This window comes from Poecilia formosa, unplaced genomic scaffold (assembly GCF_000485575.1).
Source record: "Poecilia formosa unplaced genomic scaffold, Poecilia_formosa-5.1.2 Scaffold103, whole genome shotgun sequence".
In the NCBI taxonomy this organism is placed as follows: Eukaryota; Metazoa; Chordata; class Actinopteri; order Cyprinodontiformes; family Poeciliidae; genus Poecilia; species Poecilia formosa.
The window spans coordinates 838,663-866,104 of record NW_006800042.1 but is presented as its reverse complement, the minus strand read 5'-3'; the positions used below and the strand labels follow the sequence as shown (position 1 = coordinate 866,104).

The following is a 27,442-nucleotide window of genomic DNA, read 5'->3' as shown; positions in this document are numbered from 1 at the left end:
ACTCAGCAGAGGGTGCTTGGAAAGATTGCAAGCTCTTCATTCTTGGAACTCAAGTAAAAAGCAGAGAAAGACTGCAGACAATTCAAACATTCAAGCATTATTTATTTTCTGACAATCTGAGATTCATACAAATATATAAATTCAACTGGGAAGTAGACAAGAATTTAACCCTATTTACACTCCACCTGTTTCTCCTTGCTAGCAAATAGTCCTTATGATTATTGATTATGGGATCAATAATCACAAAACCTGATTTGACAGCTGCTGAGCTGCATTGGTTTCAGCTCTCAGTGTTAAACTGAGGAAGGAATCGTCACTCTGCGTCCCGTTTCAGTGCCTGCTCTGGCTGATCTGAGGGCTCATCTCAAGCAGCCAGTCGATGGTCTCCTCCAGGAATCTCATGTTGTAGTGGGAGGCTATGTTTCGAAACACTGCCGTCTGCTCGGAGAAGCTCTTTAAAAGGAAAAAAGGTCAGCGTCAATAGGACTCATTGTACAATTCAGAACTGATTCAAATTGTTAAACGTGTCTGAGATCGGAAACCTTGGCTGAGAAGGTGAGGTCAAAGTTTCCGGCACACGCGCAGTAAAGGGGCATGTTGGCTTCTTTCACCCCTTTGCATTTGGTGCAGACCTAAAAATCACATTTATGTTGTCAAAACGATTCAAGTGAGAAATGAGTCAAACACGCAGACGCTTTACTGGCTCAACAGTTTGGGGAGCATGAGTACTTTGATTAGACAGACAGATATTGTATCTGTGCCCAGGATAACCTTTATCAAATTGATTATTAAGGAATAATATTTATATTACCAAGAATATAATCATAAAAAAACAAGAAAAACAGCTACTAATATACAACATAAAAAATAGTTTTATACAAAAAAAAAGGTCTAGTCGGAGTTGAGCTGAGGCTGGTTTTACTCACCAGATCCTGCAGAGTGTAGCTCATAAGTTTCTTCTGCAGAGCATCCACCAGGGCCGTCTCAATAGACTCAGTTTCATATTGCATTTGGCAATTTGAGCAGAACCATTGAGGTAAGACCGACCCATCCTAAGACCAGAACAAAGTTCTTCCAGATATTAGCCTCCCCAGCTGCAAATGTTGTTACAAATCTGTAATTTACCAGTGTGACAGGCACTACGCACCTGTGCCACAGTCGGGTCCTTGCAGAGGTCGAGATCCCGACAGAAGTTGCAGTGGTGACAGATGACTTCTGGCAGTATGTAGGAGTTGCAAGGGTCACGAAACTGGGCCTCCTCCGAAAACTCTCCGACATCCACGAGACGCAGGAGGTCTCGCTTCAGTTTGTTCACCTGATTCATGATGTTGGCATCAAGCGAAAGGACCTGAAGATGTAAAAGGCAGAGAAGAAGGTCAATAAATGGGTCATCGGTTGTATTTCTAATTATTCAGTAATAAATGAGAGCAAAGCTCCCTCAGATTTTCTGTTTGAAAATTTCTGTTTTCAGCCTTGATTTTTCAAGTTTTTTTGTTGTTAGTTTTCAAATCATTCTGGATATTTTAGTATGATATGGGCAGGGAAGTATTTCAAAAGGGTATTGTACTGCTTTTCTGGCATCTAAACTCAATCAGGTCATTTTAATAATTGAAACACAATATAAAATCTGGACTTGATAATCAGATTGTAATCATTGACACTTATTTTGTTTATTTAAAAAAAAGTGAGTTTGCAGGAATTACAGCAAAAATTAAAAACTGGTCTTCAGAATAAAATACCATGCGAAACTGACTTTAGTTTTATTTAACATTTTCTTTGGAAAATCTCCACAGAACACTAAAACACTAAAATAAGAGTTTTAGTTTGGCACACAAAGGTAAAAGCAAACTATGTAAATAAAATAACATGTAAAAAAAATCTTCTCATTTTTAAGAAGTGCACAATTCTTATGTCTTAGACCATGAAAAATAAAATGGGACAATAAAAAATCCTACTAAGTGACATCGTGGTACTCAGCCCACCTGACAGACGTATTTGACGAACTCCAGCGCCGGATTGTTGAGCGGCAGATGGGAGCCGGGCAGGACAGGAAACATCTCTGAGCTCTGGGTTACACTCCTGGTCCCGGTCACCTTTTTCTGGATCTTCTGGGTGATGGTGAAAATGTTCTGCGTCAGCTCGCTGGCCACATACTCCTGGGAGAAGGAGATCATTCCTGAAGGAAAGGAAATGAGGCATCTTGAGAAATTAATTAATCGAGTCTTTAGTAACTGAAGCTGCCTCCTGAACGGACTCTTACCAGGAAGCGCACTCAAGTCCCCGACTGCCTGCTGGGAAGCCTGGCTGCCTGCGCGCCGCTTGACTGGCGTTGCTCCAGGAGCATTACGTCTCAGCTCCTCTTTCATGCTGTGGTAAACTGCAGCTATGTAGGCTGGGGTGGGAAAGGGAGAATTGCTAAAATAGATTAAAAGTTCAAGAGGGAACACGCTTATATGCGCAGATGTTTGTTTTCGTTTTACCGGACACAATCATGAGGAAGTATTTCTGACAGGAGGCTGTTTGGGGGAGATAATGCATGACATTCCAGTTGCTCTCAATCAGCTCTTCAACCTCGTCGGTCTCTGCATCGCCATCATCTTCCTCAGCATCATCCTCATCTTCATCTTCACTGCCCTCTTCATCTTCCTCTCCTTGTTTTCTTTTCTTCTGTTTGGCTCCTTCCTAAAAATAAATAAAAAACAACACATCATTGTTAACCATGTCAAAGATCATGACCTTAAAGCTCATGAAGTGTAAAACATTCTCCGTTGTAAAAAAAATAGTGACCAAACTCAAAACTCAAATCTTCTTTCGATCAATGACCAGACAGCAACGCTCGTCGTTGTGGAAGTTGTTACGGAAAGAAGACTAGGATAGTTTTTAAAATGAGGCCATTTTACTACACATGAAGATCAACTAAACATTGATACTGGAGAGCCAACTTTGGGTCTTGCTCCTTCACCATTTTTTTTTCCCTTTTTGCCGTTTTAGTCTTTAACACTACAAAAGAAGGACATGAGTTTGCCCTTTTCAAACAAATATGTCCATGAATTTTATACTTAGAGTGGCTTATATATTCATCTAGTGTTTAATTTACATTGTTTTCATTTAAGGTGATGTTTAAGATGCTTGGAAGACTTTCCTGAGTAGCGAACAGGAATGGCTACGGAAAGAAAAAAAAAGAATCAAACTCATTAATCCCCCTTTCCTGGTTAATAGGATGAGAAATTAAATTAACTTCATAAAAGGTTTCTTGAAAGTGTGATGAGGTCTGAATTACAATAAAACAAAGTTACATGAACATCTCACCTCTCCGTACAAGACGCTGGAAGGCAGTTTTCCCTTCACACCGCCGTAGTTAGATGGGTCCATCCACAACAGGAACTCCCAACAACGTGAGAAGGAGATGGACAGAGAGTGGAAGATTTCTCTCGAATGTATGCTAGAAGAGAAGCAGATTGACCAAGATTTCCATCACTTAAATACAGAGATTAAGAAACAAAAATATCCAACCTGTAAGTAAGTTTTTGCACTTTTAGTTATTGAGAAAAAATATTACAACTGAGTATTAAGAGGCTTCTTCCAGATAAAGGAGAGTTTTTCTCTCCATCATCGCTCAATGTGCAGGGCATTACTGCAAAGCTAATGAGCAAGCAACTCTTCCTCTGCAGCCTTGTATTCACTGAGGACTGAATGCTGCAAGCTAACGATTTGATGCAATCTGCTGGGTTTCCTTAGAAGGAAAACTTTTAATCAACTTGAAAAATAAACAGATCGATTGCATTGTTTGATTACTGAGACATTTGTTGTGAATTGGTGCTACATAAATAAACTGAACTGAATTCTTACAGAAATAAATTTTAACTTCCCTTAAACCACAAAACTGCTTAATGGTTTCTAAATGTGATGTTGCATTTTATCCAAATCCAACCCAATTTATACGTCTAAAAGTGTATCAAACAATCGTTTACTCCGCTGAGATAGCGCTCTTGTTTAGTTGGAGCTAAACAGGAGTATTTCTGCAAAAACAGCTCCTTAAAGACTGAAAAGGACAAACATAATGACAATAATAGATGCACAGAGCTACAATGAAAAGGTTCCAGTCAAACCATAATTACACATTATGCCGGCCCGGCTTTAGTCATGAGCTGCTATCCACACAGACTGACTTAAGCCTGGTCAGTGGACAGAAACACATTTGCAAGAGGCTGTTTTCACCTAAAATTTTAATATACTGTAAAAACCCATTAAATGTGAACGTCTGACCTGTTGGTGATATATTCCACATAGGCGATAGCGTCGTCTATCCTTCGTTTCTTTGTGCACAAGATGATCCTGTTGAAGTTCCCGTACACCACAGTCGACCCCAGACGTTTGAACTCTGCAACCAGCCTGACAGCAGAAAGGCAGGGGTGAAGATTAAAAGCACAGAAAAGGGCAGAAGAACCCAAATAACATGTTTATGATGGCATATCTCTATTATGTTTAACATGTTTCTTCTTTAGATTCCCTGCCTACACGTTCATGGAGTATTTCACAGGCAGTTGTACTAATACAGGCTGGCAGGGACAGTTATTAAATTAAATCCCTGCCGAGGCTCTTCTGTGTGACGTTTGGATGATTTTCCAGTGATTATGGAGGCTTATGGAGGTGCCTGTTGGTTTCTTCCTGTTTTCCAAAAACATATATTTTAACTTTATTCGCTTCTCTTAATTGCCCTCATATGAATGAGTGTGTGCTTGTTAGCTGCCTTGGTGCGACTCCGTGTTGTCCAATGACAGACTAGAAACCTCTGCCATTTGCACGATGCACCAAACCAACAAGGATTAAATTAACATAGAATACGGATGACAACATGTGGGACTATATTAGTTGCTAAAACAACATGAAAGTACACATAAATGAGGTCGAGCAAATATTTCAAATACAGGCTTTGAACTGTAAAGCCTGGTTTTTGATCATTATTATTATTATTATCATTTTTATGATCATAATATTTGAAGTAAAATAGACAGAAATGTCTGGGATTTGTTTTTGTAATTTAAGACCAGATTAATGTCTCGTTAGGTGGCAAAACTGCTGTGAGACTTACTGCAGAAACACCTTCTTCATCATGTTGTGCAGGGTGCGATGCAGCGCCGGGTCGTAGAGCAGAGAACTCGGAGAGCGCAGCCAGCGGTAGAAGTGCATCACCTGGTTGTCTGCGTACACGTTGTGGTACTGCGTGATCTCCCTCACCCACCCGACCACCATGCTCTTTAAGATCCTGCACAGGAAACACGAAGACCACAGTGAGGGAAGGCGACGCAAAAGTTTCGCCGCCCTGGCTCGGACCACTACCCAGATGTTGACGCACCTGAAGGTGTTGGAGCAGAGCGCCGTCTCGTCGTAGCTGGCGAGAGCGCTGGCGCCCTGGTTTCCTGACATCATGTCCTCCAGCGAGGCCTGCTGGATCACATCAAAGCTGACGCCCAGACTGGCTCCGCCCTCCATGTCGTTGACGTGCTGCGACTGGAGGATTGTGTTCACCGCCAGGCTCTGCAGGTCCAGCTCCACGCACGCTGGTGGAAAGAAGCAAGCAGACGACAAACTAGCAGAAATAAAAGGCGTGAAAGAGTTCCCGTCCATTCCTGTGAAAGCGTGGGTGTTTGTGTACCTGTGGAGTAACATCCCTGAGAGTTTATCTCCACTGAGCCCTTCTCATCGTTTTCCATGACCAAACGACTGTCATCGGCCTCTTTCCCTCCGAGGTCTGGTCTCGCTGTGGGAGAAAGCCACAGCAGGTGGTTGTGTTTCCGCAGGTGTCTCGCCAGGAACAAGTCTGAGCCGAAGATGGACACATCCTGAGGCAGGTTCCCCACAGGAAGGTGGTAATATCTAGAAACCAGGAGCCGTTATTTCATCATCTACAAAGTGTGCAAGAGTAATATAAAATAAATGGTGAAACGGTTCGAGTTATTAACACCTGGCCATGTCGAAAGCCTGCGACAGGCAGCTGTCCAGGTTGAGGTAATGGCGGATCATGCGTCGGGCTCCGTGCCGCTGCCAGTCCAGCACATTGTAGTTGATCTCGTCCACAACGTGAACTGGAACCACTGGGAACTCCTCGAGCACAGGCATCCCTGCTGCCAGCCGCTGCAGCTCCCAGTTAGACTGCACAGCAATGAGGGTGGGTCCCCGTCGCTCGTCCTGGAAAAACCACACAGAGAAACCTCTAAACCTAATGAACAGCTAAACGTTTCAGCTTCTGACTGGGACGGATAAAATGTTCCGGCAAAGAAAACAGATTCAGAGTAGCTGAAGTACTCGATAGAAATGTAATCTTTTCCACGTGAAAGTCCAAAGTAAAGTCTCTGAAACAATTTCTCATCAAAAGTAAGTCATGAGATAATATTGGGAAACTGTTCCAAATCAATCCATGAATTTCTGCAACTCTTAGGGAAAACAGTGTTTTGTGAAAGCAAGTTCCTTTATTGGATCTTTCAATTTGTACCGAAACAGAAACCATCTTATAAACTACACTTTAACTTTGAAAAACCAGTAAATACAGAAACAAATAGTGATTGTTTTTGTCCACATTGCAGCCTGTAGATTACATGTCAGCCGGAAGTAAAGATTTTCAACAAGACTCAAGTCTCACATCTGTATGGCACAAGTCTACACTTTTTTCTTGTTGTGACTCAAGTTCGAGTCACCACCTGTGGCACGAGTTTTTTCTTTTTAGATTTTTCTTATTAAATAAAGAGACGTAAACAGTTGTGTTGTTAAGACTTTCTTTGCAAAACTTAGGGTGACTTTTTAAACACTTGAAGACAGAAATTGAACTTGTGAAATTCTTATATTTGAGATGGCTAGAGTGATTATGATTTCAGCACTGAGCCCATTTACTAAAACAAGCAGTTTTATTAATGTATTATTAGTGTATTTTACCTTGTAGTTCAGCAGTATGCGCTGCAGAGCTCGGGAGATGGCCTTGATGTCATTTTCAGCTCGAACCTCGAAGGTGTGTTTTTCTGGAGGCAGAAGCTCCTCCGACGTCTTCTCCAGGAGGGCGGTGCGCTCGGCGGTGTAGACGTTACTCAGGTTGGGCATCTGGTTGCTTCTGACCTGGAATCACAAATTTGCAACAAAACCTAAGACTTCACTAAACCAAGAGCGACGCATTGGGAGTGTTAGCAGCGGAAGTAAAAGTAAAAATAATAACTGAGGTAAAAAAAAAAAATAAATGAATAAAATCATCAACCTGCAGCTGATGTGGCTGCTTGAGAAACTTTCAGGTCTGTGTGGAAACTAGAAGAACCCTGTTGTTCTTACCGTGTCCAGGATGAAGACGCTGGCTTTGCGCTGAGAGGGGATGAAGAGGCCAAACAGAGCCTTCTGGCCTTGGCTGTGATGGTACAGGTACATGTGGCGAACACTTCCTGAGAGCAACGCAAACACAACAGTGATGAGTAAAACTGGCAATCAGATTAAAAATAAAACAAGAGTATACAATCTGCCAGATAAATAAATAAACAGGCAGAATAATAATAATAATAATAATAAAAAAGATATCCTGCAAAATCCTGTTAGTGATCCAGTGGTTACTAACATCTAAAAACTCACACCAGCCCCTTCGCCAAACACCACTTTAACGTTTGGTGGCATCTTCAAACAGAACCTACCAGGTTCCAGGTAGCTGAACTGGGCCAGAGATCTCATCTCCAGATGGTCCAGATCGAAGGAGTCGGTCTCCCTGCCAGCCAGATCCCTCACAATGTGCTTGTTTACCATGCACACACATCCCAGCTGCACCAGCGCACGGAACAGCAGGGGGACCTGACGCAACGACGAGGAGCAGAATCTGTGTTACGTTCTGGTTTCACAGAAAAATCAGCATGAATTTGCAGTTTAGGAGGAAGTAGACTTTAAAGCGTGTAGAGAGTTTAATGAACAAGGAACCTGTGTTTCGTAGACTCCTTCAATGTCCGGTGCAGAGAGGTCAGCGTTGATCTCATTGATGTGGTTCTGATACATATCCTCTGGCACCGAGTACTCATACAGGTAGTACACAATGTTGGAGCGAGGCAGCATGCGGTTCACCTGAAGATGCAGATGATTTTCTAACTGACCTTCACTTTGCAACCTTTTTTGTTTTTTTGGGGTTTTTTTTTGTTGTTGCAGCATCGAGAAATAGCTAAAACATGTGATAACGCGAACCTTCCTGTACGCGACTCCTCCTTCGTCCTGTTTTGGGACTTTCTGGTTGACGTAGAAGACGCGCGGGATGTTGAGCTTCATGCAGTGAAGATCGTTTCCAATCACAGCCCACAGCTTATACAGACCAGGGTGGTTGGTCTCTGCAATCTGACGAACATCGTCTCACGTTTAGTAATAATGTCACTGAAATTACCGTTTCAGTGACATTACTGTCAGTAATTAAATATTAGCTTTATGTCTGTTTATGGATTAACAGGCATAAAGCTGTAAACTTTTAATTTATTCATTTGCAACGTGAAATCACCAAACGTGACCAAGAGCAAATGTGAGGCTCTAAGAAAAGGTGATTTTTCTCCACCTGCACAATCTGCCACGGCATGTCCAGGATGCTGCGCGCCGTCCGCCGCAGGAAGCTTCCCAGCCCGGTGCTGGGGCCACCTCTGATGACTCCTCCTCCGACCGGCTGTGGTTCTCCGTCCAGCAGCTTCCTCCTCTTCTTCTTCTCCTTCCTTTGCCTCAGCTGCAGCTCCCACTTTTTCTTGTGATAGCGCAGCCACACCAGTCGCTCCTCCTGGGGTTGTTAATAAAACAAGAAGCAAAAAGCAGAAGCAGATTAGATGAACACAGAAAAAAAAAAAAAGAACGGCGTTCGTTCAGTTTAAAATGAACAGGATCAATTCTGGGCGTCCTACCCGCGTTTTTCCCATTGGAGGTGGAGGTCCCAGGATTTCCCTCCAGGACTGCGTGAGCTCCACGTCCTGGGACTCCACCTGGCTGTCCCCTCCTTGAGAAGCCCGCTTCCTCTTGGTGCTGATGAGGATGGCGGGCTGCAGGGGTCGAGGCGCCGCCCCAAAGTCCTCCATGTCTGCAGCTTGGCCAGCCTGCAGGGGCTGATGGGCAATCTGTGAGAGAGGTGGAAGAAAAGATTAGTCGTGGAAAAACGTGCACACAAAATATTTACGCAGATGAAGCTGTTTGTGTTTAAAGTTTCAGAAGCATCTTGCTGAAGCTACCTGTCTCTTGCCCTCACTGGTGAACAGTTCGCTGATTTTCTTCTGCTTGTAGATGTCGTTTTTCTCCAGGAGTTTCTTGTGGAGCCAGTCAGGGTGCCTCACTCTGGGAACTGGATTCTTCACCTTGTAATTAACAGAGGCCATTATAATTGATCTCTGAATACATCTAAGACATATTTAATGAGTCGTTCGTTTCGGAAAAATGACTTACTTGCTGTAGCGCAGCGGGGATGGTGATAATTTTTTGGATTGCACTGCCCAACCTCTCAATGTAATAGCTCCAATCGAGGATCTGGAAATGAGTGCATAAGATATTAAATGTCAACGAGCAGAACTCAGGAAACTGAGGGGGAGTTTAGGCTTTTACTGAAAAGTGATTGTGGGACTCACAGAGCGGATGTCCAAGTCATGCAGGCTGGGCATCTTCAGCCACTTCCGGAGGAAATGTTTCTTCACGCTGGGCTCAGCCTGGAAGATGGCCAGAGGAATGGCCCTGAAGGGGAAACGTGGAGAAGGTGTCTAATAGAGTTGAGCTCAGATCTTTTACTTATGGGAGAACAGGGTGTCATCCACAGAGAGTCAAAAAAAACAACAGCTTTTCACTTTTTGTGTTCGAGGAAAAAATTATTCAATTATTGTGATGGAGCAAATTATTCAAAATCTTACAACAGTGTGACTAAGGGTTATGAAAACTTTTGCAAGGCAGTTATAACAAATCAATCCTGATAAAGGTGTGCTTCTCCATATTCTAGCCACTATAAACTAAATTCATACTGTATCCAGACACTCTTAGGTGTACAGAAGTATTTCATGATGATGTTACTTCTGCATGGTGTCACGAACAAAGCGGCTGCGTTCCTGCCCCACCTTTCTGTGACCGGGGAACCCTCTGGTTTCCGGGAGATGACGTAGCGACAGCTCAGACCAGCATCCTTCACCATCTGGTCTCCCAGGAACTCGGCCAGCCTCTTGGCCGTGCTGATGGACGTGGACTTCTGCTCGCCGTATTCCTCCAGCTTCTTGGACATGGAGCGGTTCTCCGAGATCAGGTCGAACAGCTCCGCATCCGGCATGTTGGCGGCCTGCAGAGGGAAACGGTGACGTCAGCGCGATCCCGATCTACCCTGATCCGAGACGCTTGACTGCATGCATCCACCTTGCTGTAGAGGACGTCCAGCCAGTAGTCGGCCACCTTGGCCACCGACGCGTAGACCTCGTCCAGAGTGGTGCCTTTGAGGAACGCCTCAAACACAGAGGACTGAAAAATCTTAATGAGCTGAAGCTCTCCTCTCCTCTTCACTTCAAAGCCCTTGAGCTCAGCCAACGAGCCGTCCTCGTTAAACACGGCATACCTAAGCAAGAAGGGGGGGGAGCCTTTAACAAAGCAAATTCAATTTCAAGGAAGGAAATGACCCCAAAAATTACGCCTAGCTTGCCTCTTCTTCAGCTTCTTCCCTTCCTCTTTGGAGGCGGGCAGAATCATCGCCAGATACGGCCCGTCCACCTCGAAGAAGATGCTGTTCTCTGACCGGGTGTTGTAGGTTAGCGACGTGGGGTCGACCAGCTCGTGGTACTGATCGTTGGTGAATCCCTCCTTCACCAGGATGTTGAGCATGGCCCCCGGGTAAGAGATGGTCACTTTGGGCTTTTTATCATTGCTGGTTTTTACCACAAAGTTCTCAGGGAAGGTGTTGGGGAGGACACACCAGATCCCGTCAGTGTCCAGCTCCAGAGGCCTCCTGGGTTGCACACAAAATGAGAAAATGAGCTACTTTCTGACAAACCCAAGTCATTCTTTAAACAACATAATGGAGTTCTCATATCACAGGATAAAAGTGCCAAAAAAAATTGATATTTTTAGTGAGGATATACATGGTCAATCAAAAATACATACGTTTTACACAAATCACTCACCCTATTTGTTCGATAAGTTCTCTGGCCTGAGTTATGATGTTAGCTCCGGTGAAGCACACGATGCCAGCCATCTCCATGGAGTACCAGCGCGCCCTGAGACAGAGAGACAGCATCAGGCCTGCAGCAGCAAAATCACGGCTCACAGCAGCAGAAGTGGATGTCTCACTGCTTGCCTACCCTTTTCTCATGACGTAGCCGTAGAAAGAGTTAAGGATACATTTGTGGGCCAGCTGCAGAGACTCGTACAGGATCTCCATGTTTTTGCAGCGCTTCACCTCAGCAGCATCTCCATTGTCCTGAGCTGTTGACAGCTTCTTCTTCCAAACCTGTAGCAAAACAAAAGGACAAGTTTTAGTAGAACAACACTAACTAACAACCTTGATTTATTTTATTATTTAAAAATACAGAACATACTTTGTGAAGTCCTTTGAATTCATAACGGCGATCCCTGAAAGCTCTGACTGTGTCGACGTAGAAGGAGTTTTCTCTCTGACAGATGGTGGTAACTCGCTCCTCAAGCCGCGTGACATGAGTCTTCTTGTAGGCCTTCTTGCAGTAGTCTGATACGAAAGCAGATATCGGGTATTAATGCTTCTTAAAACCAAAGTTTACTTCAAGCGAGCCCCCAGCAGGCGCTACCTGCCAGTCGTTTCTTCTCGTGTTTGGCCTGCTCCTCCCGGCTCAGAGTGTGGAACGCCCGAGGGGGCCCGTTGGGGAACAGAGGTGGGAACTTCTCCGACTCCAGCTGCTGCTGGATGCGGTGAAACTCACTGCGGCTTGCAGGCACTGACAAGAGATGCAGGTTGTTTTTATAAGTAAATGAAACTTTTTTTTTAAAATTCAAGGGATCTTACAGCTTTCATGATGTCAAATTAAATCACTTTTTAAGCACTCCTAAGGCAAATTTCTTGTTTTCAGAACAATCAGGAAATACAAGAGCCTGGTAAACATTCTTAAACTAAAAAAATAAATAAATAAAAATACGTCAAGGATGGTAACTTCACTTCCCCACCATAACAGACGTAAATGGTATTGTCTTAAAAATCTATAAAACGGGCAAAAAGTTAGTCTGTTGATGTATAAAACGACACAAATGACGTTCAGCTGTAACCGCAGCAATGCGAAGCTTAACGAGGCGTTTTACCAAGGTAGGTTGATTAGAGGTGCATGTACACAGATTTATTTAAGTTCATTTTCAAAGATATGCTTCATCAACCTTTGAATTTCAAGGTTCAGCTTCGTGTTGGCCTGTTAAATAAAAGGCCAACAAAGTACATTGAGGTTTGTGATTGTAACAAGACAACATGTGGCTGACTTACTGATTTCTCCTCTCCACTGCCAGGCCATCCTCCTCTGGCAGGTGGCTCCGGGTTTGTTAAAGTCACAGGCAGCACATGTGGCCTCATCAACCATAGCTGATGGCTAGAAGGAAAAAAACCCATATACATAAGACACTAAATCTCAGCCGTTTCTACAGTAAATACTATCTTTTTAAAGCTTTTTAAGTGTCTACCTGCAGACGGTTTGTGAGAATGATATTGGGGTACATGGCCCCGACGTCTAGATGGTAGATGAGGGGGCATTCGATCCTGTTTGGGACATCCTTCAAGGATGTTAGCTTCTTTTTGATTTCATCACAAACCTATAAAGGCATCACAGTTTTTGAGATAAAGAGGAAAGTGATGATTTATACAATATAAATTAGAGAAAAAAATTAAATCACGTACCTCGTTAAAGTTGGTAACCTGCTCCAGAGGAATCTTTTCTTCCTCTTCGACGGCGTGACGCATCGTCCTCTCGACTCTTTGAAGCAGAAAGTCAAAGGCAGCCGGGTTCTGTGGACACATCAAACCGGACCGTCACGTCTTCATACAAAGAACCGCTGCAGAGAGAAAAGAGGGTCCAGACTCACCATCTTGAAGCGACAGGGGATGTCGCTGCGGAAAACTCCAGACTCCAGCGCCTCCACGTGGCCGCCCACGTAAGTCTCAGAGTCCAGGACGTGGCCGTCGTCCGTCAGCTTGTTAAAGATCTGCTCCTGCTTGTTGGGGAAGACGATGTTGGCGTGGAACGCCTGCACCATGAGCAAGGCTTCGCACAGGGTGCCTGAACCTTTACGTAGCACCTGTTCACAGGAAAAACAGGCTTTGTAAGAAACAGATACTCAATAAAAGCTGTATTATTATTGTTATTATCACAACAGGAAACGAGGAGACAAACCTCATCAGGCTCCATGGGGATGATGGTGCACAGGGCGAAGATGAAGGGGTGAACATATTTCATGTAGAGGTAATATGTGGCCACAGCGTCTGACACAGAGTAGGTTGCTAACGTCTGATATAGAGATACAAAAATCAGAACATCCAAATGCCTTTTTAAAAAGCAATTAAAGTAACCCAATCCGTTTCCGTACCTGTGGTTCCTCAGTTGCCATTCGGCACATCTCCTCTGGGTCCAGCTCCACCGGGTCGTAGCCCAGTTTAGCCTTGGCTGCTGCCTTCAGGTTGTGACTTCCTACAGGCAAGTAGCTGTCCCTTTTTACCCACCTGATGCAGAAAAGAAGCAGAACGGAAACATGACAAACCCGTCCTTCAACCTTAATATTTTATGAGTGTCTGGATAGTTCTCACCTGAGGCAGTCCATGTGGATGGCCTGGCTGGATTTATACTCTCCCTGGTTGTCTTTCTGGAAGCCGATTTCCCTGTGCATGCTCAGTCCATGGAGCGCCGCGCGAGTCTCGACAAAAGGCCTACAGAGAAAAAAAAAAAGAACAAACAAACAAAACAAAACAAAAAAAAACTGTTTATATGATGGTTTTGCTTATTTCTTAAAATTAACCATAAAATTTAAGCGTAATGCAAATCCTCGCTTCAGTCTGGTGGAGTTTCGATGTAAACATAACCTGGCTCACCAGTCAAAAAAGTCTCCGTTGTAGGTGACAAAGATGTTCGGCTTTGTTTCTTGAACGTGATCGAACCACCTCTGGATGAGAGCAGCCTGCAACCAGAGTCATTTAACAAGTTACTACACATCTACTGTACAGCTGAAAATACATGCTTGTTTTAGTAAACCAAAACAATGCTGTGTGTGGAATCTGACAAGTGTGACATACGTTTCTATTTAACCCCCTAAACTCCGATACACCCAAATAAAACCCAGTGCAGCAAACAGCGCAATTTGATCTCAACATCAGATTGCCCCAGTGCTTATTGCGATAAGCGATAATATTGTCTTTTTGAAATCATTTTCAAAAAGACAATTTCATTTTCAACTATTGTCATGGATAATAGCATGTTTGCCCTCTCAAAGACTAATAAACCTTGATTTCGTACAGAACACTCAACACTGAAAGACACTTTAAATATCCAAAATAAAACACAGCTACTAAAAACAATGAATAAGACAGAAATAAAAACCACACACAACCCAAACCATAAATAACAACAACAACAATAATAATAATAATAATAATAATAATAATAAAAACTACGTTTATTTTTACAACTAAAATTCACCAACCTCGTCATCCTCGTTAAAAACTGTGAAAGGCCCGTCATATTCTGGCTTGGGAGTGAACTCAAAATCCTCGATGTTCTCGGAGACGATCTCTCTATTCGTGATTAGAAAGCCCTTGAAGGAAATAAATTAGAGCTGTCAGAAACAACACCAACAACATGAAAAACCAAAGCGAAGAATTGCACCAACCTGTCCGTCGATCATGTAGGAGATCATCATAATCTGATCCGTCTCTGCGTCTGGGAATTTCAGAGGAAGTTTGGTGGTTTCGATGTCGAAAGCCAAAACAACTGGGTCCTAAACGCATAAAAACACGAGCAGAGCATAAGGGAAAAAATGTTCTGGCAGCATATACGGCTGTCAACGTCGTCCAACATAAATAACCTCTACACACCGGGCGCTCCACCAGATCGTCTCGTCGCACAATCTCTGGCGGGAAGGCGCTGCCTCGGTATCGGACGTTGTACCAGTGAGCCTGAGTAAAGCAGAACCGGTACCAATTAGAGTAAACGGTGACTAAACCTTTAAGACACAGACATGAAAGAAACATATCCCCACCACATGGATCTTGAGGTCGATGGACACTCGGACGTGATAAGGGACATCGTACTCTCTCATGTCCACGATGTTGTCCAGCTGATCGGCGATACTCTTCAACGTCCCGTCCTCTTCGGCTGAGATCACGCTGCCTCCTGACAGAGCACTTTGAGACACACGATGCCATCAGCAAGGCACCAACATGAAGCCCTCGGGACTTGCATAATGGATTATTGTTACCTTGACAACATTGATGTGTAGGCGTCGTTGGACTGCTCCCTCTCTCTGTTCTTGCGTACGGCTGGAGAAATCTCACGCTTGACTTTAACTAGATCGTCCACGGTGTTGAACGACAGCTTGATGTAGCTTCTCTTCAGTCCAACTAGATGATTCGGCTGGGGAGAGCAAGCCGTCGAGTTCAGTTTTCATTCTTTTTACTATCTGAATGCTACAAAGATAAAGGAGAAGCTCTCACCAGGTCCAAGTCCTCCTTTGGGAGAATTTCAAGTTTCGCCACTTTTCCTTGGAACTTCTTGGACAAATATGAGATGACCTCTCTCTCACAGTTCTGGAAACAAAATACTCTTAGTGTTCTTAATATGCAGGGTTACGAGACTAAACACCAAGATTACTGACAATCATACCTTTTTAGTAGCTATGTAGAAGTAAGGCTTGAAGGGAAGAGCCACCTGCAGTGCAGAAATAAACACACAACAGTCAAAACTCTTAGCTGTTCAACCTGACAAAATACAAATAAGCTGAGTTGTGTGAAACTTTTTCCAAATATTACCAGATGATGTTCTTTTTTTAATGAGCACACACCTTGAATCTGCTCCCGTCCTCCTGGATAAAATAATAGTCCACGGCACTGATCATCCTTTTGTCTTCATCCAGGATCTCCGTCTACAAAAACACACGAGTATCACCTGTTCAGTGTCTCGTATGGAGACAAATCTGTTCCACTTAAGGAAGTGTGTGGACTCACAGGGTGCATGTTGATCAGCCAGCCCGTTTTCTCCCCGGGCTCCTTCATCCTGTCGAAGCCGAAGCGGGCGTCCATGTCGTCGGTGAACTGGCTGCGCTCCAGCCGCTTGAGAGCCGACATGGAGGATCCATCATCCCTTATTAAAACACGTAACAACTTTAATGTCATGTTTTCTTTGGGACACTAACTTCACTAGTGTAATTCCCTACATTTATGGCAGACAACTTGAGCGAAAACTTACTGGTTTTCTTGGTTTGCTCCACTTTGGCCCCTGTCCGATTTGTATCGTCCGCTGTTCTGCAAAACCATCTTATGACGTTTTGTCTCTGGCAGTAAACAACGCAAGTAGTCAGCTAAACCCTAAATCCCGACGTTTAAACAACGTTTGTCACATTGGAAAATATATGCAGTAGTTTTAAACGTCGGCTTTCTTTCTTCCGCTGCTGTGACACCATTTAGGTTTTCTTCTTTTGGCGCGTTGGTGCAGTTGCCGCGAGAGCGGAGGAGAAACAACAAAGATCCTTTATTTAAAGAAAGATGATTCACGTTGAACAAATTCTATGCGTCGGTGTGATTAAAGTTTATTTATTACAAAAATGCTGTAGTATATAATGGAATAAAATAGATTTACTGTCTTTAATATTAGTGCTCCGACGTCATAATTTGGTAAAGCAGAACAAGTGTATAAAAATAGGATGGCAAATCAGGTCATGAATATCAACCAGATTCTTAGGAGTACACTCGCGTAGCATCTGATGGTCAGATTGAACACTTCAACAGTGAGACGTGTTATATATATAAACGATCTTTGTAGGATTGGGTTTCTGGGAGGAGCTTGAGGGTTCTCTCCACGGGACTGCTTTACTATCCCTGTCGGGAGAAGGAGGAGCTGACCGGGGCGGACAGAGGAGGACACGCCGGTGACTGTTGGTAGGTGACATTCACGTCTGCATCTGGCTTGGGAAACGATAAACGTCTGGCTAGCGGGTTTCGCTGAGAGGCCCCTTATTCCTCCCCACCCAGTTAAACAAAAATGATTTATTTTCGGTAAAAAACAAACAAACAAAAAAAAACAATAAAAACGTGTCAAAGTTTTATAATGTTATACTTATAAACTATGAGTTTCATATCAGTTACTTAACGTTATATTTCGCGAAACTAACAGCTAGCAGAATTGCTTATTTTTTTGTTGCAGTGAAAGTAAATTATCAAAATGTACTGCTACATATGACTGATCACTTTGTAACCATATCTTTTCACCTTTAATGTTAGCACTGTTATCACGTTGAATAATAGACATTTGTGGTGCTTATTTTTAAGCTCATAATTCGAAAGAGTCAGATTGTGGATATAAACATAAATCAGCCCGCAGATGACAAGACACAGGAGTCTGATATGTTGTGTATTTCTGTCTGTTGAGGTCAGCAAGCAGCTAAACTCTGTTGAATTGAACGGTAACATCACTTAATTTCAATGTTAGCTAACAAAATGTACAGAAACCAGTCGCTGTTTTGCTTCGTTAAGACTTTCATTGTCACTTAGAAATTAAATGTGTTTAAAGAAACACTCATGCGATGCCGATATTAACAGAGAGGGTTAACACCTTCTTGTTTACCCCCGCAACAATCTTTACAGTTTTTTTTTAATTGCTGTAACTCATTTAAAGTGCATTTAGGTTTTAACTTAGACCATCCAAGTCATGGTAACCACAGTTTGTGTGATCTCCTTTCTCCTCTCAGAGTTGACCTTTGGCCCACTTTGAGCAGCCACACTTAGCTCCCATGTCAGCTGTTTAGAGCAGCCTGTTTACTGGACCCGCATGGTTGGGAAATGTCTCCTTTCAGATCCTACTGCCATTCAGAGACACATACACCCACTGATAAACAGGGAAGAGGCTACAGCTTTTCACTATCACTCCTGCTCACATGAAATGGACTAATATGAGCCAGAAACCTCTGAGTTTCTGACTCCTTATCTCTTCAAAGGAAACCTCTTCAGATTAGGGTCGTAAACAGAAGCAAATACGGCTAGAAAAAAAAAAGAGTTTTCTCAGTTCACTGAAGTCTAAGACAAGCACATAAGACACGACTGATTCTGCATCTCTGTGACAATTATCATAACCATAATTAATTTTGTTGTGAGTTAATGTAGACACACAGCTGAAACTAGAGGCTGTTTAAGGACTCATATATAGGTCTGGCTTAAAAATAAAATCTCAGATTTAGTTTCAATTGCCAAGTTTAATTGATTTTTTTCCACACTTTCTTTTCAGAAAAATAAATTACAAATGACAGAAAATATCTTCAAAAGGTGGCTCCTGTGAGTTAGTGATGGAGTCTTAGGGCTGGACTATGACGATTCCTGTTTATTTACGACAATTAATTATGAATTACGAATTCATTTAATTACGATGGAATCAGACTAAACCTTTCCTCTCGTTTGATTATCTCCATCTTGTCCTCCTTACAGCCTCAGGAGGATGTCTTTAAATGTTTCTGCTTCCAGCTTTGGCATTCATCTGGATATTAATATTGCTATGGATAAATAAAACCATAACAGCAGCGATGCCTGGGTCAAACAAGAAATCAGAAGAGGAGGACGTCTCCACTGCAGTGAGCAGCTCCCGTTCACGCCAACGTTTCCTGTCGACAGCTGCTCCCAAATCCAAATTCAGCAGTGAGGCTGCAGATGTTTCAGCCAAAAGAGCAGAGCCTGATGCTCTGCAGGCCTCCCTTAAGGTAAATTCAGGGCAGCCGCTGCAGACCACCCAGAAACCCGCAAACACCGTCCCACCGATGCTGAGCCCAAGGGCTGCGGCGAGGGAGCGTCTGAAGTTCTTCCTCGGAGCATCCGAGGATAATTCCTCAGACGACGAAGTTCTGGTGACAAAACCTCCGAGCGGTGCATCTCAACCTGCGGCTTCTGCTCCAAAATCCGCCGCTGAGTTGGCGCCTGCTGATGTGTTGCCGCCCAGCTCTTCAGTGTTGAAGTAAGAGTTTGTTAAAGTCGATCCAGTTCCCACTTTCAGGGCTCAGTTTTAATGCTCTGCTATGTGACTTTCTAAAGTTTCTGACTAACCTCTAGTAACAAGATCGTCTTCCAGGTCTGATCTTTGCTCTGAAACTGAGTGGTCTAATATTAGTTTAGCACGTATATAGTGTCTGGCGAAACGTTGTTCCCCTTGTTATCACCTGACCACACAGAGCCGTGTTAGTGCTGCCAAACATCTCGGCTCTATTATTGGAACCAGAGCGCCGGCCTGTGACTTTCAGAACTGAAGTTTGTGCAACCTGGGTGACAACACAGTAATCGGGCTTTAGCTGAGTTTTAGATTTCACCCCTTTCTGCAAAACCTTTTGAAGTTAGCGGATATTTTGTTTTAGGCTGGAAGGGATTTCGTTTGATGGCGGGCCAGGGGAGTAGTTCAGTTTATCGCTATTATGTGCTCTGCTTGGCGTGCTCATTCCGGTAACCACCATCATGAAAGAGAGCAAGGTAGGATGCACACTGTGAAATATTATTGCTTTTTAATGGCTTAGATCATATTTTACTTTAAAAAAAATATTGAATAGATCATGCAGGGTTTCACTGCAGCCTTAAAAAGTCTGGAAAATGTGAAATTTGCTTGCATAATTTTCCAGGTTAGACGTGACACTAAATCCTCTGTTTGGGATCTTTCTACAAACACAATAAAAACAGCAAACTGTGCTTATTGAAGGTCTGCATTTAATCTACAGTACTCTGTTCTGTGTTTGACAAATTCACAAGTTACACATGTAGAAAAATAAATGATCTGATATAGCTGAAAAAAAAAATTAAAACGTTGCTGATCTAAATAAGTCCAGATGCTGAAAAAGTTGTGAAAAACTCCTAGACAATTGAAAGTCAATTTCAACAATGTGGGGAACCTAAGGTTAAAACCTGACAACTATTTATTGAGTTTAATCTTTCATAATGTTTCAAAAACTGCAGGAAATGTTTAATTTTGCACAGGAGACGAGTCGGGGGGGAGAAAGCTGTGGTTAAGTCATAAAACGACGCTCCAAGCTTTTTATTTTGTTCAGTATATCATCTGCAAAGTTGTGGTACGAGTGCAAATTTATCAAAACGTGACTATGTAGCTTAACTGGCAGACTAAGCAAGGAAATCCTTAGTCATAGAAGCAGAAAAGAAGCCCAATTCGAAAGTCTTATAAGCCTTATTGCACATATGAGTCACTGTAAACCGTTGAATTAAGTCCGAGCCACCTTTCACTTTTAAGAGTCATTGTCCTGCTGGTTCTGGGTGGGTCCTGTTGGATTTCATTCATTTTTATCTCTGTGCACAACCCAGGTACGTTAACCAGTTTCAGGACCCGACCAGAACCCCTCAGTGTAAATTACATTGTGAAATAAAGAGATTTGGTTGTATATTAAAAAAAAAACAGGCTTTAATGCCGAAAAATGATCAAATGTTACAAGCCATACATGTCATACAAATGGATCAGATACAGAGTTACATTCACCGTCCAGCGCTGGGGCCACACTTAGCTCACCTTATGGATGTAACCAAGTGAGGCAAAGATTCTAGCGCCAGTTTAACTTTTTATTCTTCACTGCAGTCTGTTCCCTCCCTAAAGGGTAGTCTAATCAGTTTCAATCTGTCTACATATGACTGCCCGACAGTCACGCATGAACATGGTTATGTAAGCTGCAGCGTGTGCGTGTAAGCAGATAAAAGAGGCTAAAAGAGGTCGAGGAAAACAGAATCCATAACAGTTCAGTCTCAAACCCCCAAATCAACAAAATTCATTGATCTCCTGAACCTCCAGTCTCCAATTTTTACAGCTACCGATGAAATTGTTTGAGTCAGAACTGTTTATCATTCTGTTATCTGCTCATTGAGAACCTCTGCTCTTTTGCATTTTTAGGTTTATATGTCATATTTTATGTAAAAGAGTCTGGAGCTGATGGACTGTTGTTAACCACCAACTTATCTAGACATAAAAACAAGACAAAGCATCTCTTGAATGATTTCTGTTGCTGTACCTCTGCTGAAGTCCTGCAGCTTTTATGTCAACTAGAGGATTTTTTTTTTTCTTTGAGTTTGCGGAACATGAACAATGATAACAAAAGACAACATTTAAGTCTAGAAGCAACAGACAAATCCAAGTTAAAACAGAGAAGGGGTGGGGGGGGGTGGTCTCTGCATCGTTGCATATTTGGAATGAGCAGCCAACAATGTGCCTCCGAGGATCTGCAGATATTGTGCTGCTGTTCATGTGGGAGGGGGGAGGGGAGGAGGCTGGCTGGCATCCAGGAGGAAGGGCTGTGTGTGGAGACCTCTTTGTTTTGGTCTGTGCAGAAATGGCTCTAAAGATCCGTTGAAGAGCCTCAGCTTTGTAAAACGGTGTGAATAATGGAGCGAAATAACTTGTTTCCTTACCTCCAGAGGTGAGTGTTTTTTAGAGAGAGGCTTTACTCTCCTCTCTCTGATTAACCCCACTGCTTTGATAGCTGCTGCTGTTGCTGGTGCTTGTTTGGTATGCAAACAGTTAGCTTCTAGTTTCAACAAAAATACGGAAAGAAATAACTGATAGGTGCATGCTGGGAGAGTTTGAAACAACAGCTGTAGCAACTTCTGCAGACACGTTAAAACAGGAAATAGATTGCTTGCTGGGGTTCACACAGGTCATTTCACTTCATCGCTCAGTTTTAAGGAAATGATGAAAACATTACGGTTGGCAGGTTTTAGAGGAAGGATGTGCACAACCAATAACTTGCTGGGTGTGACTGTCATGAAACGGTGCTGCGAAAAGCTGGCATTGTTTTTGCACATGCGGTTTTTCTTAAAATACCCTCCTCATGATTATGATTACAGTCTAATCGTTCAATACAGCACAAGCCCGTTTAAAGTGACCCTCTCCTGCTCCATGCTGCATCCATGCCACTGTAAATAACTCAAAGCTGTAAAGAAAAAAAAAAGAAAAAAGAAACGTTATCAGGCTGTATTTTAATAGCGGGCAGTATTTCCTCAGCGAAAGGTACAGTACAAGAGCTAAAGTTCACAAGAGCTCAGACACGCAGTAATGCTCGCACTCGCAGGTGTGTTTCAGATCCGACGCGGGTCCGAACATTTATAGGGTAAATAGGTCCTAATGCATTGACAACAGTAGAGAGAAGCCTCAGATACTAATGGTATGTACTTGAAACATTTTTGAATCTGATTTTTATGGTTTTTGTAGCCAAACAAGTAGAAAATGGTTTATTAGTTTTGGCGGTGATGAGTGTGAAGTGTGTTAAAAGCAGTGGCTGTCAAAGTTGGGGTAAATCCATAGTGGTAGCAGATTATCTATGTCATGCACAGTACGTTTAAAATCTGTTCCTACAAATCAATCTACAGTATAACTTTGTAGTTGATGCGGCTGGTGTTGTTATTATATCTTTGTTTAACTGATTGAAGAGCAGAGCCTAAAGAATAAGGAAACTGAACTGCTGCTTAGGGCTCAACCACTCAGCCAGTCCCCAAAAGGCTCCTGAATTCTCATATATATATTTTAGAACTCGTTTTGTTGCTTCCAGTCGTCTAGTTCAGTGTTTCCCAACCCTGGTCCTAAAGGCGCACTGTCCTTCATGTTTTAGATGTTTTCCTTTTTTAACAGACTTGATTCAGATGATTGTTCAGCAAAAGCAAAAGCAAAAGCCTGGTAATCAGCCATCATTAAAATTACACTTCTAAAGTCTTCTAAAGTCTTTATCTGAATCTGAAAGATTCAGATAAAAAAAATGTAATCCATATTTGCTCTTAATTTAAATGTCGCGACATTTATTTTACACTTTGAGATAGTCAACAAGTGTACTAACTTTTGTTGAGTCATAATTTAACTGTATTAAATGGACAAGTGTTTCAACCGAGACCACATTAAGATAACAAATTATTTCCAGTCTAATAATCCTAAACATGGATTATTTTATTGTTATTTTGATTTTAGCACAAACTGTAGGCCTAAATTTAGAAACAGACAGGAGACGGGGCTGGGTTACTTATAGCTGAGGAAAATGTTGTGAAGTTGCACTTTTCCCTGGTCTCTCATGTAAAGGTTTGTTAAATAGTATGATTAAAAAACATTAGTGGTTTTGAAACTACCATTTTAAAGCCTTCTCTGAATTAGTTTGCCTATTGTCAGTATAATTTCTATTTCTGTAGAATTTCCCTTTTTTTTTAAAAGTTTCTTACAATCGACTATGAAATTAGTTAAATGAGCCAAAACTTATTGACTCTGAAACATTCATTTGCCCTTGATATATTTATTACTTTGGCTTCAACATTCAAGTTAATATAAATATTAAAGTTAATTATTTATTTTTTCAGATTTTCTTAGTTATCCGTATATGAGCGATAAGAGTGTTTTTTTTGGGAATTATTGTCTTTCATTTGCTTTCTTCACTTTAGGTTTAAAGATCTGTCCCAGAGTTAATGATAAAGGGAAACTTTCCTCATTACTCAATATCAAAGTTTTATATAGTCCAATTGCAAAACATGTGCAGTCTGACCCAGTGACTAGAAAGTGGAATAAAGGTAAAAGTCTACATCAGTGTGTCATTTGTTCAATATATTTCCATTTTGTTACTTTCAAAACTGGTAAAACGTGATGAAAAGTGAAATCCCGAGTAAATAATTGTCTAAGTTTGTGTTGCTAATAGAAAGTTACATAATGGTGTCATTTTAGAGATAAGATCAGAACTAAAGGAGTTGCACAGTCTGTCTCTGCCATTGAACTTTCCCTCTGGTTTTTGATTTTCAGCGCTGTAATTCACTTCAACTCTTTGTGTGCTCCTTCGACATACAAAATGCAGGTAGTTACAGACCTTTAACTTTCCCTGTGTAGGCCTAGCATGTCTGGTCCTCACTTGGTGAAAAAAGGACGTGAACACAGGAAGATGGATCTCCAGAGGGATTTTACGGTGGCCTCTCCTGCTGAGTTTGTCACTCGATTCGGTGGCAACCGGATCATAGAGAAGGTACGAGTAAAAGTGCTTATCTGGCTTGTTTTTTACTATCCAGAGGCAGCTTCCGGAGGCTAATCGGTATAGCTTCTATTTCTACGACGCAGGTGTTGATCGCCAACAATGGCATTGCAGCAGTCAAGTGCATGCGTTCTATTCGCCGCTGGTCCTATGAGATGTTTCGTAATGAGCGGATCATCCGTTTTGTGGTCATGGTCACCCCTGAAGACTTGAAGGCTAACGCAGGTCATTGTGCTCTGTCGCTCAGCAGTTATTACCACAAATCTTATCCAAATTACAGTGAAAATCTAATGAAAACTGCGAGTCTGACACTTTTTTTCCTGTGCAGAATACATAAAAATGGCTGACCATTATGTGCCTGTGCCCGGTGGCGCCAACAATAACAACTACGCCAACGTAGAGCTGATTGTAGACATTGCAAAAAGAATCCCAGTGCAGGTGCAATTCTGTCTAACTTATTTAATTCTTCATTATCTCCACGATAACAGGCAGAAGTCCCAAATAATCACATATTCTCTTATTCTTTGGTTGCTTTAATGTAGGCTGTGTGGGCCGGCTGGGGTCACGCATCTGAAAACCCAAAGCTACCTGAACTCCTGAACAAATCAGGGATAACATTCTTGGGTAAAACTTCCTTTAAAGCTTCATTGGATTTAGTCCCTTCTCTTCATCTGTCTGAGCTTGCTGTGTTTCTCAGGTCCATCCAGTAAAGCCATGTGGGCTCTTGGGGATAAGGTGGCTTCGTCCATTGTTGCCCAGAGTGCTGACATTCCCACACTTCCATGGAGCGGATCAGGTGAGTCATTACTTGGCCTCACAGGCAAAGTTCACACAGGCCTAGTTTTTTTTTTTTTACAAAGTCCAACATTTGCAGACTGGGTCTTTGCTGGACGCTTGTTTATGTTTTAATGTGTCCAGGTCTGAGAGTGGCGTGGACAGAAGAGGACCAAAGACGGGGATATGTAGTCAGCGTTCCTCCAGAGATCTATAAAGAGGGCTGTGTTCATGATGTAGATGATGGTCTGGCCGTAAGTGTATTAATTAAAAAAAATCTATTTTGCCTTATTTTACAAATGTCTCTAATGAAATGTTTATACCCTGCCCTCCACATTTATAGACATGAATAGAAATCCATCTTTTGTTGCACTTCTATGTAAAAAAAAGTCATTATTTAAAAATGATCACCTTGCTAGTCCTTTCTACAACCTGCATGCATAGAGAGAGATCTTTGACTATCACTAGTTGTGTAACTTCTCTACATCATCCAGAGTCCTGCATCCTCTTCAGCTTCTCTTCAGCTCAAACCACAGGTTTTTTTTTATTTGTATTTAGGTTTGGGACCTAAGATGGTCCTAGATGAAGGTTGATTTGGTGTCTGCTAAACCATTTCTGATGATATTTTGGAAGCTCAGTGTTGTTGTAGAGTTATAAGTATTCTGGTTGCAAGTTTGCCTTTTTGGGGGGGATTCCAACTACTATTAGCAATACAAGCTGGTATATATTTTTCACTGTTTTACAGATTGAAACACAAAAAGAAAACATTTTTGGAATTCGATATTTTAAAGCGTAGCATGAGACACTGGTTTAAAATTCAGAAATGCTTAGCTTGTAGTTCATCCAGAAAACTTTCATTATATTCTTAGAACTTGAAGCCATATTGGTTACTCAATTTGACAAGTAGCTGTTTTCTTTTTAACTTGAATGATATTTTTCTTTTCATTTTGAAGAATGGCTACCAGAAATAGTTCTGTTTTTCTCATCATAGTTAAATCTGTTACGTATTGAAATTTAATAAATATCTTCAGATTAAAATTGGACATTTATATAATAATTAGTTACAATCAGTCTGTGAATATGATTCTCTAATAAAATATTATTTTTAAGGCTTTTTATGCATCTTCATCAAGGCTGCCAGTCAGTATGTTTTTTTGCCAAATGCTATAATATCTATAATATATTTTCTCTGTTCAGGGAGCTGAAAAAATTGGTTATCCGGTCGTTATCAAGGCCTCTGAGGGTGGAGGTGGAAAAGGCATCCGAAAAGTTGAAAATTCAGATGAATTTCCAAGTTTCTTCAGACAGGTTTGTGTTCTTATGGTTCATGAGCCAAAACATTTTATCTTTCTGCAATTCGCTCCCTGCATTCAACTCTTCTCTTGTCCTCTGTGACCGCAGGTGCAGACAGAGGTTCCAGGATCACCCATTTTTATCATGCAACTGGCTCAGCATGCAAGGCACCTGGAGGTGCAGATACTGGCAGATGAGTACGGAAATGCAATCTCCCTGTTTGGACGGGACTGCTCCATCCAGAGGAGGCACCAGAAGATCATAGAGGAGGCTCCCGCCACCATTGCTCCCCCTTCAACCTTAGAGCAAATGGAGCGGGTCAGCTTGTCTCCGCGCTTACTTTTTATGTGGCCGATTCAAGTTTTGCCGTGTTTGAGAACAGTTTTGTTTCTTCTCTCTCTCTCCAACCCAGTATGCAGTGCGGATGGCCAAGATGGTGGGCTACGTCAGCGCCGGTACTGTGGAGTATCTCTACTCAGAAGACGGCAGCTTCCACTTTTTGGAGCTGAATCCTCGCTTGCAGGTGGAACATCCGTGCACGGAGATGATCGGAGATGTAAACTTGCCAGCTGCCCAGCTTCAGGTAGGCTCCAGCTGTGATTTAAAAGAAGTCAACAAAAAAAATGTTGCAAATGAAAACTGTGGGCCCTCCGTGCATCAAGACAGTCAGGTCTTTAACCGTCTGTGTTTAATCTGGTAGATTGCGATGGGCATCCCTCTGCACAGAATTAAAGATATCCGAGTGCTTTATGGGGAAAGTCCGTGGGGTGACTCCGTCATCAACTTTGAAACGCCAGACTGCATTCCTAATCCAAGAGGGCACGTTATTGCAGCCCGCATCACCAGCGAGAATCCAGACGAGGTAAAGTTTCGTCTCAGCCCACTGCTGTCTGTTTTACACTTCTGTTTTCCCTACTGATTGTGATCACTGGCTCATCCTCAGGGGTTCAAGCCCAGCTCTGGGACTGTGCAGGAGCTGAACTTCCGCAGCAGTAAAAACGTCTGGGGTTATTTCAGTGTGGGGGCCGCTGGTGGCCTCCACGAATTTGCGGATTCCCAGTTTGGACACTGTTTTTCGTGGGGAGAGAACCGAGAGGAAGCCATCTCGTAAGCCTCTGTTTTTTTTATTTTTTATTGTTGACTGATCTTTATGTAGTACAGTCTTTCGGGTGCTTTATTGAATGTGTCATGACCAAATAATTTC

At 42.4% G+C, this 27,442-nt stretch overlaps 2 protein-coding genes across 7 annotated transcripts in view; one reads left to right on the top strand and one right to left on the bottom strand.

The window, feature by feature from the left end:
* Positions 1–75: 75 nt before the first annotated feature.
* Positions 76–16,667, bottom strand: pole (polymerase (DNA directed), epsilon). Its single transcript, XM_007559193.2, has 48 exons — positions 16,407–16,667; positions 16,166–16,301; positions 16,003–16,083; positions 15,825–15,869; positions 15,656–15,748; positions 15,421–15,575; positions 15,202–15,346; positions 15,038–15,118; positions 14,833–14,940; positions 14,647–14,757; positions 14,039–14,124; positions 13,757–13,876; positions 13,540–13,672; positions 13,347–13,460; positions 13,039–13,251; positions 12,854–12,961; positions 12,640–12,768; positions 12,446–12,548; positions 11,766–11,912; positions 11,541–11,686; positions 11,304–11,452; positions 11,127–11,219; positions 10,649–10,951; positions 10,369–10,564; positions 10,080–10,294; positions 9,603–9,705; positions 9,424–9,504; positions 9,213–9,335; positions 8,892–9,101; positions 8,558–8,770; positions 8,200–8,346; positions 7,942–8,082; positions 7,665–7,818; positions 7,315–7,421; positions 6,931–7,107; positions 5,966–6,189; positions 5,657–5,877; positions 5,357–5,561; positions 5,093–5,266; positions 4,267–4,392; positions 3,310–3,442; positions 2,481–2,682; positions 2,261–2,392; positions 1,983–2,176; positions 1,148–1,348; positions 927–1,052; positions 543–632; positions 76–453 (listed from the first exon to the last, which is right to left on the bottom strand). Exons 1-48 carry the CDS (start codon positions 16,472–16,474, stop codon positions 331–333), a joined length of 6,885 nt encoding a protein of 2,294 aa, XP_007559255.1. The 5' UTR covers positions 16,475–16,667; the 3' UTR covers positions 76–330.
* A 326-nt stretch (positions 16,668–16,993) lies between these two features.
* acacb (acetyl-CoA carboxylase beta) overlaps positions 16,994–27,442 on the top strand; it is a 29,188-nt gene continuing 18,739 nt past the window's right edge. For 2 of the 6 annotated variants that reach the window (XM_007559189.2, XM_007559188.2), the window contains exons 1-13: positions 16,994–17,095; positions 18,635–19,154; positions 24,033–24,165; positions 24,258–24,396; positions 24,500–24,609; positions 24,714–24,795; positions 24,869–24,967; positions 25,090–25,199; positions 26,143–26,253; positions 26,347–26,556; positions 26,651–26,821; positions 26,939–27,100; positions 27,182–27,345. In XM_007559189.2, the coding sequence (XP_007559251.1) occupies positions 18,655–19,154; positions 24,033–24,165; positions 24,258–24,396; positions 24,500–24,609; positions 24,714–24,795; positions 24,869–24,967; positions 25,090–25,199; positions 26,143–26,253; positions 26,347–26,556; positions 26,651–26,821; positions 26,939–27,100; positions 27,182–27,345 (1,991 nt within the window). In that variant the 5' untranslated portion in view covers positions 16,994–17,095; positions 18,635–18,654. Of the gene's footprint in view, positions 17,096–18,414; positions 19,155–19,437; positions 19,661–21,483; positions 21,598–24,032; positions 24,166–24,257; positions 24,397–24,499; positions 24,610–24,713; positions 24,796–24,868; positions 24,968–25,089; positions 25,200–26,142; positions 26,254–26,346; positions 26,557–26,650; positions 26,822–26,938; positions 27,101–27,181; positions 27,346–27,442 lie in introns of those variants that run through there. The other 4 variants (XM_007559191.2, XM_007559190.2, XM_016674911.1 and 1 more) reach the window with 3 other exon arrangements.